This window comes from Callionymus lyra, chromosome 15 (assembly GCF_982586985.1).
Source record: "Callionymus lyra chromosome 15, fCalLyr1.hap1.1, whole genome shotgun sequence".
Taxonomy (NCBI): Eukaryota; Metazoa; Chordata; class Actinopteri; order Syngnathiformes; family Callionymidae; genus Callionymus; species Callionymus lyra.
The window spans coordinates 24,896,102-24,909,548 of NC_141832.1; the positions used below are offsets into that span (position 1 = coordinate 24,896,102).

Below are 13,447 nucleotides of genomic sequence, written 5' to 3' on the forward strand. Positions count from 1 at the left end.
AGAATTTTAAAGTTGATCCTGAAAGAAACTGGAAGCCAGTGAAGAGTTTTAAGGATCTGACAAATGTGAGTTCTTCTACTAGAGCGGGTCAGAACTCTCTCGAGTTCTGAATCAGTCAAAACAAACTGTTGCAATAGTCCAGATGAGAAGACACAAATGCATGGATTAAATCATTATATAAAATATAAATAAATATAAATATTAAATTATATCTGTGTGTTCCAGAGACGGACGTTATTCAGACAGAGACGACTGAAACCGTCTCTCATTCCTCCTCAAATTTAATCTTCCAAGATTGACCACATGAGACCCCCTCTGGTGAAGCATAACATGACGTTGCCATGACAATGGGCTGGACACTCACCTCTGGAATAAAACAGCCACAACAACTCGCAAATAGAACAAAACTGTGAGGTAGATCAAACTCTGACAAGGCAAGCTCTGAATGCCATAGGCTTCATATTTGGACATTCAGAAAGCCGGAGAATGAACATCTTGAGTTATCCCGCAAGACTTTTGAGACCCAGACTCCTTTAATCCAGAGATCTGAGACAAACGATGGATTGAGACAATTTGTCAAGACAAGGATTGTTCAACAGACCAAATGGAGACTATTGATCTCTTGAGTCGAAGGAACACAAGAAAACACCTGATTAAAAGTCAACTGATTACATTCTTCAGAAGCCTTATTGGTTCAACTATATGTGGTTTGGATCCATAACCTGCACCATCCTGGCCCTTTGAGGACAAAGGCAATCGTAGTATGACTTGTTAAGAAACTAATGAAATTAAGATCCATAAAACCTAAAGCTCAAACTTATGTACGTAAAAAAACATCTCTTTGTGTCAATCAATAATCATGTTTTAAATTCGGAGATTGTCAAGGTCAAAATAAGTCTTATTTGTATTTGTTAAGGGGTATAAAAAAGTTTCTGATATATTTTATTGTAATATGGTACTGTAACATGTTTGTATAGAATCTATACGGCAAATAAGGACACACACAATCTATAGTATAGATTGTGTGTGTCCTTATTTGTCGACAGGGGTTCAAATATATATAAGTTAATGAATATTAAGGGACTAGCTTTTACCATTCTGTCATCTGTTAATGTCAGATTTATTTATCATTGATTTGTTTTTATAGTTACTGATTATAACATCATTACGTACCCACAGACTTAGGACCTGGTCAAAGTAGGACAAAGTGGATATAATTGATCACAGGAACTAACTGTTTGCCTTTTAAATCTTCAACAAGATCAGCTACAATAACAAGGAAATTGAAGCTTGTCAACTGAATAAAGGTTAAAGTTGTCTGCCGTCCGTGGAGAAGACATCGACTGAGGTCAGCACTAGATAAGCATGCAGGCACTAATGTAGCTAATGATTAGTCTCTTTACTATATCTCAACCAAATCAATTGGTGGGTTACTAATAACTTCCGCAACTAGCTGAGTCACTTATTGACCAGGACGACACCTGACTAGACTGTTTGGCCTTTGCAACAATGATGATTTGTCATTGGGGCCGAATATCTCCGTCATCAGCACTCCCTCGCACAGACGTAAAAACAAAGATAACCTACATTTACCAGCATAAGTTGGCCATAAATTAGCCTCCAGTGATTAAGTTTCACAACACTGATAACACTAAGCACATTATTTTTGTAAACTGCAGGTATAGTGAAAGTATCATGATGTTCTATTCTATGTTAGTCTTTGTATCCTTTGTCGTTGTTATTTTCTATGTTCTTTATCTTTAGACTTAGATTGTATCATCTTTTTCTTTCTCTGTATTTCTCTTTGTTCTTGTTCTTATTTTTATGAATAGTTGCTGTATTGCTATGTCTAATTGGAAAAACAATTTAATATCAACCTATTAAATCCAAAGAGGTTTGTGGTTCCTCATGTAATCTTTATAAATAATAAAAGTCGTTTAGTATGATTGTTTAACACGTTGAACATGTAGAAATGACAAGTTATCCATAAAGCTCCTTAAACACTGCCACCTTGTGGATATTTATATAATTGCGTGAAAAATAATCCAATATTGAAGGAGATTTTTCCTTTTTCCGTTAATGAATGAATGAATTAATTTAATTTTCCATCAATATCGACGACACATTCAGTTTTAGGTTAAATTCAACTCATGCTGCAGAGCGTGAGTTGTCCCTCCCATTTCTCTACGTCATGATATTCGCCACCTGTGATTGGCTGGCTATTAGTTGTCGCAAAAGACACGTGACTCGTTCACTACACGCTGTGACTGAAGAGCAGCTGTTATGCAGCCAAACCCGACCCGGTAAACAGGAAAGTCGCAGGTCCTATAGGAAGAGCTCTCAGAAGCTGGTCGTATCGTTTTTATTTATTAATATGTTTATTGTATATACAGCGTCTACAGTAAGGCATGGAGGCATCAAAGTTATTTCCTTCTGATCGCAAAACGCTGTGTTTGTTTGACGTGGACGGAACCCTGACGCCACCAAGAGAGGTGAGCTTCATCATTGCACGTGTTTTAGGATCATATTCTATGATAAACCTCTCCATTCGTCCTCGACCACAACATAACCTGTCGTTTATTTTGTCAGCGATGAGATCAGGTTTTGTCATTTCATCTGGGGTGAGGGGTGTGTGTTTTCAAAAGATTGCAACTGTGCAACGCATTTTGAAAAAGAACACACTGTCTTCATACACATCATGCAATCTGTGTTTGAGTGTGTAGTTCCTTGTCTAAGATCGCTAGTTTTTTTTCAATTTAATTTCAATTGTTTTCTGAAATACAAGTCTACTGCAGATTCTGTTTGCAGGCTTGGTTTGTTCTCTTTCAGATATAACCCAATATTTTCTAAGCTGTGCCTTTTGTTGTTCTTCAGAAAATAGACCCGGTCTTGGATGACTTCTTTCAAACTTTGAGGAGGAAAGTGAAGATCGGTGTAGTGGGAGGATCAGACTACTGCAAGATAGCAGAGCAGCTTGGAGATGGTGATGACGGTGAGCAGGAACATATTCAAGATCCTCATGAACGCCAGAGGATTTATGCAACGGTCATCGTCTACTGTTGGCCTCTGTCTTCAATGGAAAAACATCCAAAGGGTGGACAGAGATGCTCACCATGTGGCATAGATAAGAAGAAAACTCACAGATGAACCTCTGCTTAAGCCACTAAAAAGTGTCAACGTTGACGACAGGCTGGGCCTGACCTGGTGAACTATTCAGCAGTTTTTAATGGTTAAACATGTTACTAAGTAATGCAAGTAACTGCAGGCATAACAACCTCCTCCAAGTTAAAACAGGGAAATCAAATGAATAAATAGTTGGTTCCGAGAGAAATGCAGATATATTTTCTGGCCAGCGGGTAACTCATGTTTGTCTGCAGGAGCTTTGAGCCGTAGATAGGAGTCTTTTAGAAATGCAATGACTTGACGACTTTAATATTTTTACAATCTGTGTTATAAATGCAGATGCAAAGTAACAAGCGAGTTCTAATTTCTCAGTCATACAGAAGTTCGACTATGTTTTTGCTGAGAATGGGACAGTTCAGTACAAAGATGGAAGTCTCTTCTCAAAACATGTAAGTAAGCATTTTAATGATTACAATTACTCTTCATTCGTCCTCGACTACATCACACCGCTCGTTTATTTTGTCAGCAATGAGATCCGGTTTTGGGACATATAAGTTCATCTGGGGTGACGGGTGTGTGTTTCCAAAATATATCGTTCTTTGAACCTGTTTAGAAAGAAAAGTGCCTCGTCAACCTCATCAACATGTTGGATGTCCGATCTCAATCAAAATAATTCAGACCTAAAAAAAACCTATAGACCGTGGAACAATTAATTATGACCAATGCATAGATATCTGTATTGTGTTAGCTTTAGCAAAAAACATGAACTAATCTATTATATCTTTTTTAACTGTCTATGGGGGGGTAACATAAATCATGACAACTGTGTTACTTAAGTCTTAAATCTGTGGTTTATTGATCCTTCGGCAGGCCATACAGAACCAGTTGGGTGAGGAGCTGCTGCAAGATTTGATCAACTTCTGTCTCAGTTACATGGGGCTCATAAAACTACCCAAAAAGAGGTCAAGACACACGCATGCAAACAAACTACAGGAATGCTGAATCTTTCAATCCATGTGCATGTTTGAACAGTGGAGTGGTAAATACATGTGAAAAGAATTCCATTGTCTGTGACCTGCAGGGGAACGTTCATCGAGTTCAGGAATGGGATGCTTAACATATCGCCCATTGGACGCAGCTGCACCCTCGAGGAACGGATAGAATTCTCTGAAATCGACAAGGTAGTTTTTAAAAGCGCATTATTGCTACTTCAGCTGATAATTTGTGGAAAACATAGTATCAAAACAAAAGAATGTACATAATGTTCAGCACTTGATGTTCTTGAAGTCCATGCTAAACTCCTGTTAAAGCTGTTTCAAAGAAGCTGTTAAGAAGGGGAAAAAAGGAATTGCAACCTGACCGATGGCTCTATAGCAATTTAAGACCTGGCTTAAAATTCAATTCCCACAGAGGGAGAAAATCAGGGAGAAGTTTGTCGCCGCCTTGAAGGAGAAGTTTGCAGGAAAAGGCCTCCGGTTTACTCGAGGTAAGAGATCTTGACTCATGTTTTTAATAGGACACCAGGCTTTAAAACGAGGAAATCAATTATCATTAAGGTACACTAAAGTTTTTAAGGATTACATAAATAATATTGAGATTAGCTGATACTTTATGTTTATATCCTATTTGAGCAGTTTGTTTGACTGCGAAATACCTTCAAGTAATGGATCATCTTGTCTTACTCTTGCAAAATAGACGTGTGCATGTCAGACACTCGGCTACTCATATTTACACCAACACAAATATGACCTTCACTCGGAATAACAGCATGAAGTCTTAGTGAGTGCTCTCATGTTTGTCCACGTGCCGGACAAGGTGTTATCCTCCACCGATGACGTAGAAGCTTCACAATCAGGAAAAACAAGCGGCACAGATGTGCTTGTTTTTTTCCAGGAAGGGTTTTAAGAAAAGTTCCCTGAATAGTGTCTCATTACTGTCATGGTTTGTATTTACAGGATCTTCTTCTTATCTCCTATTATATCATTTTCTCTTTTTCTTTAATGAGGTTGTGACTTCATATTGAGATTAATTTGTAGTCTATACTTTTATCTTCGGTGTATCATGTTAACATACAGTATTCAGTTAGTAGCAGCAGCAGCAGCTAGTTTGAATTACTGTCAGAGCTCCATGAACATTTATGTTTTGTATGTTATTATTTATTGATTGTTTTTACATGTATTTATTTATGAATGTTTTTTTTGATGGATGTATTATTGATGCTGGACAAAAATAATTGATCGATCGATCCAGTCATTTATTTAGGCCTGCCCTGTTTGAGAGAATGACAGGAGTATGAATGTCATGTGACTGAGATGGTTAAAATATGAAGATTCAATTATACATTTCTCTAAACGTCTACATGGAAATGTTATTGTATTTTGCAGCGGGTTAGTAGTCTACATCTTCTAGAAAAGATCAATTGCAGTGATTTGATGTAACTTGATAATTATGGATTTATAGCATCATGGACCTGCACCTTTGACAATCACATTTTTGAATCACAGCTAAAATATTATGTATTAATTGCTCTATATTTCAAAATGTAACGTTCAAAAGATGATATTTTAATATTTTGCATCTTAAAATTTAAATGATCTATAACCTTTTATCTAGATAAAAACCAAGACGTGATTCAAACAATCTATATGGAACAAAATAAGTAAAGTAATGAAGCAACTGTCTACAGAAACTATAACCGTTTACAAAAGTTAACTTCAGATAGCTCATATGTAGCAAATGTAGGAGAGAAGAAAGAACGTACAGTATGTGGATGATTTTTGGCTAATCTCATTAGATTTTAGAAGAGTAACATGAACGTTTTGACAATACACTTTTCTAAATAATCTTGATAATCTGCTAGATTGTTGGAGGTAGAAAGTCCTGTTTAGCAAGATCAGGGAAATGAAAACACTGACACTTTAATAGAGGTGAATATTGAAGAACAACAGACTACATACAGAACAGTTTTAATTGTATTTTCTTCTAAACATGAGAAGGGATCATTTTAGGCATCATGGATTGTCATCTGACACGGAACATTTCGGTGAACACAGCTGGTTGACAGTGATGTGATCAAGATACTTTACTGTGGTCATGGGAATATTCTACTAATGTTAATGTGTAGCTGGTTGCGCGTGTGGTTGTTTGTCCGCAAATGTGCTGAAGCCCAGATGAGTAAAGAGACTGAAGGTGTCAGGAGGCCGTGTGCGGCAGACTGGACTCTGATCGGCTTAATGCTTTTGTTGTCTCTACATCTGACCGTTTAAAGGGAGAGAGGACTTAAATGTCCAAATCAGGGGGTTGTTGGCTAAGGACTTTGTAAAGACAGATTCCAAGGTTCAAAGATGATTGTTGACATTTGGCTGAGTGGAAAACAAAACACCATTAAATGCTACCTAAAAACAACAATTCAAGCACTGATTGTGGAATACTTTGGCAGATTAGAGAGGACTCATGTCAATAACTGGAAACACAAATATAGATGGACAGCCTTAAACGAATATTTAAGTCATTTTTACAAACCTGCCCATTTGACCTGATGGCGAGCGAGCTTGACCTTCTCAGTCAGAATTGTCCAGAGAGGAAGTGTACAATGATGAATTGTATTCATTCAGGTGGTCTCATCAGTTTCGACGTGTTCCCGGAGGGCTGGGACAAGAGACTGTGTTTGGAGCTGCTTGAGAGCGAAGGTCTGGATGCCATCTACTTTTTTGGCAATGAGACATCAAATGTGAGTTCTTGTTTAATATATGATTTAGCTTCCCTATGCTTCACAAAATCTTTATTTGCATTATTGAATTTCTCTACATTGTGACGGAAAAACCATTCATTCCAGAAATAATGGTGTGAAACTCTCCTCAGGGCGGAAACGATTATGAAATCTTCAACGACCCACGAACCATCGGCTTCACCGTCTACTCTCCCGATGACACGGCACGACTCTGTCGACAGCTTTTCTTTGACACTTCTCCACCCAAATGATAGTGTTGAGGACTGGACCCTTAGAGTTGCGCAGACACATGAGACCTTGATGCAAGTTAGCAGCCTCTGCTGTGAGTTACTACTGCTGATTTTTACATAGTTTTTTTTTAATGTTCTTATCAAATACAGGGAGATAACATTTTCCTTATTTCACATATATACATATTTTAATTGTGAAATGGTGGCAAAGGGAAAACGCCTAAAGCATGTATATGTGTGTGTGTGTATATATATATATATATATATATACATACATACATACATACATACACACACACACACACACACACACACATTTATTTTTAATTACCACAATATGATATACTGCTGTGGAATTGTATATTTTACTGTTTGACTAGTAGTGTTTAACCGCACAACAGAATATTCATATTTCATTATTGCAGAATCAGAATTACTAAGAGGTTTAGGTTTGTTTTGTAAAGAAGGAGAAACTCTTGAATCGTTATCATGATAATGTACAAACACTGGCTGGGATGTTGTAAAAATGAGTTTTATATTTATTATGTGTATCTTAAGAACTGAATGTTTTGTGTTTGTAACTCTTGCAGAACAGAACTGAATGCCAAATGTGTCATTGCAACTCTCCAGATATGCAAAAACATTTTTGTCATTAGTTTTATAGGGTTTTTTAAGTTTTGATGAAAGGTTGTTTGTGAAATTGTATTTTATTTAATGATGATTAAAAGTGGTAACTCGCTCATCAAATGTATTTGTATTTACATTTCATGTATTTTTTTTTCGGTGATGATTGTATCTCAACTTCCCACCACCACCTACCATTTTAAATGTTTTAACTAGTAGTTCTGAACATTATTTTACAAAATGTGTTTTTTTTTTGTGTTCTTTGATGCTAACTGTGTTTTATAGACTTAATTAACTGGTACAAAATGATGTCAATTAGTAAAGCGGTTCCAAAAAAAGACGACAAAAGGTTGAGAATCAGTTATTGTTTTTAATGTTCTGTCAAGGCTCAGTAGAAGCAGATCATCATCATCATCATCATCAACAACACACGAACGCATCCTTGGCTGTGACAGTATTTCAACAGTGTTAGGCAGTGACACAGAGACGGTGCATTTACAGTACATCATCAAAATAAAAAGACTGATACAACATACAGAGTTACACAGCAAATCTACAAACATTTCTGGGACAGTTGCTGCCAGAAATAAAGTCAAACACATTTTTAAAAATGCTATTTCAATAATCAAACGGTTACATGTTTTAAAAATCCATAAGTGATTTAAATCCTCTTGTAATTTAAAAACATGACACTTTCAGTGCATCTTTCAGTGACTCAAAAAAGTCAAATAAAATACAACTGTGAATATGAGCTTTTGTATTTTAACAATATGTTATATGTTTTTTTGTTTATCTATACATGCTGCATATTGTGCTATAAATATTAGGAATGGACTGAACTTCAAAAGGGAAAATCTAAGCGATTTGATCAACCCTACCGTAATAATGCCGAAAGTTAACTTGCCTCTTGCACACTATATTTATTTCTGAGACGCATTTTGGTGCCAAAACAGTTTGACTTTGAAAGATCATGTGAACAGCTGCTGAACTCATAAACAAGGGCATAACAGAAGGAAAAAAGGGAAGTTCTCAGATTTCGGTTTGTTGATTAGCACATTAACAAAATACACGTATGACCTTTTGAACCCAAAATACAGCTGCCAATCACCTTAAAACCAGCATTGAGAATCTCACCTGAATTGGAAACATACATTGAACTATTCAACAATTCGAGAGGAAGAAACAAGGCCCTCTGAGACGTGATGTCCTCATACAAACTATAAAGACAAATATGAGGATGTGTACCAGTCCTTGAGATCTACGAGTTGATGATCTGTCCAGACCAGGTCTCGTGTTTTGTTACGGGGTTGGGATGGATGATCTTGACTTCCACAGCCTGCACTTTTAAGTTTTTTGGGGGAACCCGGCAAATTTTATATGTGACCTCGTCGCCTTCAGTAGGAACGTACTCCCCCTCAATACTGGAATTGAAAGAACAGACAAATATTAATAAGAAGTAAGAATAAGAATTTTAAAAAGAAAAATAAATAATTGAAATCTTTTTCATGTTGGACGTTCACCCTTTAGTCCCGCATAACCTCAGTGGAACATGAAAAAAGCTATGAAAAGTCAAGTATCAACCTTTTGTTTCAATTTTTTGGGTCACGTATCACGTTTCTTCTCCCAGGAAACCAATGAATTTGCCTTTGGCTTAAACTGAATCCATATCCCAAAAGGTGTTTGCTAGTTAGCTCTCTGTGACCATGGCTGGCACTTGTACTCACTCTGAGATATGAACAAAGATGTCTTCTCCTCCATGCGATGGTTTTAGGAAGCCGTGACCTTGTGACCTGGAGAAGTTCTTACACACACCTTTAAAGACTGGACCTGAGTGGGCTCTCACAGTTCTGCAGGCAAAGAAGAAGAGAGTAAAATGAGTCACATCGAAAATACATTCTAGAAGAAAATGAAAATTGAATTAAAATAAATAAATTTGTAAGTCTTTCTAGTAAGTATTTCGAAATGTTCGTATTTCGGACAACTCTATATCTTCCGCATTTATTTCCCCCTCATGTCAAAATGATTGGTTAGAGTTTTCAGCATGGGAGCGAGCTGAATATCCACCAAATCCCCACATGTGCCGCCGTGTTATTGTGAGGAGGAAATCAATGAGGCTTGAATATTCAAGGAAGTACATAAGGAGGGAATAGACTAGGAGGAAATACACTTCTTGGAAATGTGGAGAATAAGTTCCTTTTCTTTTTTTTAAATATGTATTTCCCATAGCCTTATAAATGTGTGTTTTCATACATCAGTGCCAATCGATTTCTTAACCCCTAAAAGACAGGTATTACAGCATCAAATGAAATAGGAATGCAACTAACGCTGAGTAGGTTCGAGTGCGTTTGGTTGGCAGTGGGCTGGGTAGTTCCCGTGGCAGGGGTTTGTCCTTCTTCTCATCCCAAAGCCCACTCCTTTCCCTCAGAAAGGGAAAGGACACAGTGAGCGGTGCATTCGGAGATCTCAGCGGGGTGTTGGACGGCGAGGTGAGGCCGGGGTCTGCCATGTTCAATGTGACAGGAGGCAAAAAAAAGGCTGTTGATGTTCACTGGTTCCTCTGTAGGTCGGTCTCCTGCAGAGGGTCTGCTCAGTGTGGCCACAAGTTGGGCGGATATTTGGGTCAGCGCTGTCGCGTTGAGTCTATGGAGAGGACTCGCTGTGAGGAGAGAGACGGAGGGAGAACAGAGAGATGTCACATGAGTTCAAATCTGACAGAGGAGCAGAGGTGTCCGGTCTGTGAAAAAGATGCTTGCAAGAGACATGAGTGGTCAGTGAAAAATGAAAAAAGTAAGTAAGTAATATTTGTAGAGCACTTTTTCAGACCAGGCTCACAAAGCGCTTAAACTATCAAAACAATACCCAATAAAATATGTACTTTAAAAGACTAAGACACATAAGAAAAACACAGGAGTCCCAGAGAATCAAGGAAAAGGTCGTCTAGGTTGTGTTAGCAGACGTTGATGGAATAGTTTTTATTATCTAGAGTGTCAGAAACCTTGACCAGGCAATGAGAATTGTTTGAACAAGACCATGCATTGATAAGAATCTGTTTTGTATACCTTCCTATCGTCGCTTTTTTTCTAGAAAGAGTACAACATATATAATAATAATAATAATAATAATAATAATCTCTATTTATATAGCGCCTTTCTAGACCAGGGTCACAAAGCTTAAATTAGGTTTAAAAATTCATTCAAAAATATCTTAGTTTAATCATCATTACTTTGTAGATACGTTCTGTTAATAAAGAGTACTACCTCGTGAAAACAACAAGAAAATGATGGACCAGATGAGTTATCCTTTATACATATACAGCTGAATAAATTGATTCAAAACTACAGAATAGATACTATGGATTTTACAGAGAGTATGCCTACCATTAATTGTATTAATGTTTTGTTATTTTAATTGCCTTTTGCCATTTGTCATTCTAAGATTGGATTGATTGTGTTTAGGTAACGTTGAAACTGTTTAAAATACTGTTGTGCGTATTTCTATTGTGTTATGCGTTTTTTTTTTCTAAAATACTAGCGAACGTCAGAGTGTGTGAGGTTGTGCGCACGGGTGTGTGTGTGTGTGTGTGCACGCCCACTCCACTTACACGCGATGATGCAGAGGTGGCAGGCACGCGCGTGACGTCAGAACAGCTGCAGGAAGCCACCACTGTTGAGTGGGTGTCAGTGACGTCAGAGCATGAAAGCAAACTGATCGATTCCATGATGGTGACGCATCATAGAGCTATAGTAACTTCACTTAAAGACGGATTCAAATACTGACCGAGTCATGGGTCAACGTGACACGGGAGCCAGTTTACACAACATCTGTATGCGCAAGACAATATATATAATATCTAAATCAAGGGACAATTTGTTTTTTAAAATATAAATAACGTTTGGTAATCAAGATAAACCGGACGGGGTTTTACAGCTTTTCTCGCCATTTGAAATATTTATTTTAATGCTAATTTAAAATGAACAACCATAAAATAAAAAATAGACAAAGATATTAAAATATCTAGCTGTTACAACTGGGCAGTTGTGTGCTAGACTGGCTGTGTTTTAGTCATTTGTATGATTCGTCCAAAAACAAAGCACTACAGTGACACACACCTCCTGTGCAGCCACACCACCATCATCATCATCATCCTCACCATCATCCTCATCCTCACACAAACACCCATAGAAACGTCTCTTACCTCGGCTCTGCTAGCAGACAGAGGACATCCAGTTCCGTGCGCGGGTAGCGTGTTGTCAGGCGTTATTATATAACTAGTTAAATAAATAAGTCCAATAAATCCGCGCAGACCCGCGGAAAACCCTGACGTGACGACGTGTGCGCGGCTGAGACTGCGCAGCTGCTGGAGATTCCGATGGCGTGATGCGACTGCGTGTGCGTGTGTGTGTGTGTAAGAAAATGACGTCCATTATTCTCTGTCATGTGGTCTTTCTATATGAGGAACAATTCTTGCTGACGATCCACGATTGATGATCCACACTTCCGGTGATGTGCCAAAGTACCACGTGGTTTGAATTTGTTTCGATGGTTAAATAATAAAGTCGCACTTAACATCTTTGTGCAAACATGAATATATTCAGCCATAGCTAACTAAAGCTAACTAGCTAGCCAACTAATGTTTCTAAAATTATTATTTTTATTGTGTGTGTGTGTGTGTGTGAGTTGACATGGGTCAAGGTTAGATATTGTTGGCAGTATTTCTTGATGAGGGAAATATAGTTGTTGATGTCAATTCTATTTTCATTCAAATGAATAGATTTGAGATAACAGGCCAGAAGTGTCTGTATAATTCCACTGGAAACCCATCTGTACGGATGTCCTCTGGTGATACGGGCCTGTCTAAACAATGTACTTGTTCTCTACAGAGATTTGGCCATTTCAATGCATTAAGGAACTTCATTATGTCCTCTGTGTTTAGATTTACATCTGCACCACAAAGCTATTTATAAAAGTCCATAAATACATGGTTCATCATTCCAGGTCGGGAGGAAGTCATTTTGTGACCTTTCCGGTTTCATTTCACAGTCAAAGAACATAGAGGTTGAACTTGGGGAAATTGTTTGAGGTATGAGTGTGTGTGTGTGATTGGTTGTCCGTCGTTGTGTGCCCTGCGACAGACTGGCATTCTGTCCAGGGTGTCCCCCACCTCTCAACCACCGAATCTGGGAGAGAGATATTTTGGACTTCCCGACACGTTTGTAGGTGGCGTACGTCCTTGTTTACTACTCTGATGGATGTCAGCCTCACTAGTCATGTTCAGATGTTCACATCAGTTACATTAACAATCAATATTTAATCAAAAATTAACACACACACACGTGTTTGTAGTTACACAAGTGGATATTCAATTATTCACTGAAAAAACACTTATGTAAATACACCGTCACATGATTTGTTCTTTTTTGATTCGTAAACAAAACGCTTTATTTTATAAATGTCATAGGACTTTGCATGTGTCTGCAGCTGCGTCAATAGAGGCTCAGACGATCAGACCATCTTCACGTTGTCATCACAGTGCATTAGGTTACTGATTTACAGCTTTATTCTTGTTTAACTCCATTTTAAGATGTTTTAAATAAGCCCCTGGTCGTCTCTGTAAATTAACTATTTACGCCAATAACCCTGCATGTAAAATATAGACTCACAGACTCTGGCTAATCTAAATGATTTAAGTCTGCAATTAATTCCACGTTAACTGGGATGTACAAAGAAAAACTGTTTGCAT

At 37.7% G+C, this 13,447-nt stretch overlaps 2 protein-coding genes across 4 annotated transcripts; one reads left to right on the forward strand and one right to left on the reverse strand.

Moving 5' to 3' along the window:
* Positions 1-2,245: 2,245 nt before the first annotated feature.
* On the forward strand, positions 2,246-7,830 carry pmm1 (phosphomannomutase 1). Of its 2 annotated transcripts, none has more exons than XM_087808829.1 (9): positions 2,246-2,307; positions 2,390-2,492; positions 2,875-2,992; positions 3,496-3,572; positions 3,994-4,085; positions 4,205-4,304; positions 4,534-4,609; positions 6,738-6,853; positions 6,985-7,830. In XM_087808829.1, exons 2-9 carry the CDS (start codon positions 2,409-2,411, stop codon positions 7,102-7,104), a joined length of 783 nt encoding a protein of 260 aa, XP_087664955.1. In that variant the 5' UTR covers positions 2,246-2,307; positions 2,390-2,408; the 3' UTR covers positions 7,105-7,830. The 2 variants fall into 2 exon arrangements, with proteins under 2 accessions (XP_087664955.1, XP_087664953.1); XM_087808827.1 differs by having other exon boundaries at positions 2,291-2,322; positions 2,394-2,492.
* A 227-nt stretch (positions 7,831-8,057) lies between these two features.
* csdc2b (cold shock domain containing C2, RNA binding b) lies at positions 8,058-12,115 on the reverse strand. Of its 2 annotated transcripts, XM_087808831.1 has the most exons (5): positions 11,903-12,115; positions 11,309-11,370; positions 10,032-10,363; positions 9,432-9,554; positions 8,058-9,128 (listed from the first exon to the last, which is right to left on the reverse strand). In XM_087808831.1, the coding sequence occupies exons 3-5, from the start codon at positions 10,211-10,213 to the stop codon at positions 8,966-8,968; spliced, it is 468 nt and encodes a 155-aa protein (XP_087664957.1). In that variant the 5' UTR covers positions 10,214-10,363; positions 11,309-11,370; positions 11,903-12,115; the 3' UTR covers positions 8,058-8,965. The 2 variants fall into 2 exon arrangements, with proteins under 2 accessions (XP_087664957.1, XP_087664956.1); XM_087808830.1 differs by lacking the exon at positions 11,309-11,370.
* Positions 12,116-13,447: the final 1,332 nt, after the last annotated feature.

Coding starts and splice junctions, on each gene's coding strand:
- pmm1 (XM_087808829.1), top strand. CDS start 2,409: ATGGAGGCATCAAAGTTATTTCCTTCTGATCGCAAAACGCTGTGTTTG. Junction 2,993..3,495: donor GCTTGGAGATGGTGATGACG/GTGAGCAGGAAC, acceptor CTAATTTCTCAG/TCATACAGAAGTTCGACTAT. Junction 4,610..6,737: donor AGGCCTCCGGTTTACTCGAG/GTAAGAGATCTT, acceptor GTATTCATTCAG/GTGGTCTCATCAGTTTCGAC.
- csdc2b (XM_087808830.1), bottom strand. CDS start 10,213: ATGGCAGACCCCGGCCTCACCTCGCCGTCCAACACCCCGCTGAGATCT. Junction 9,555..10,031: donor CGCACTCGAACCTACTCAGC/GTTAGTTGCATT, acceptor CTTTGCCTGCAG/AACTGTGAGAGCCCACTCAG. Junction 9,129..9,431: donor ATCTTTGTTCATATCTCAGA/GTGAGTACAAGT, acceptor TTTCAATTCCAG/TATTGAGGGGGAGTACGTTC.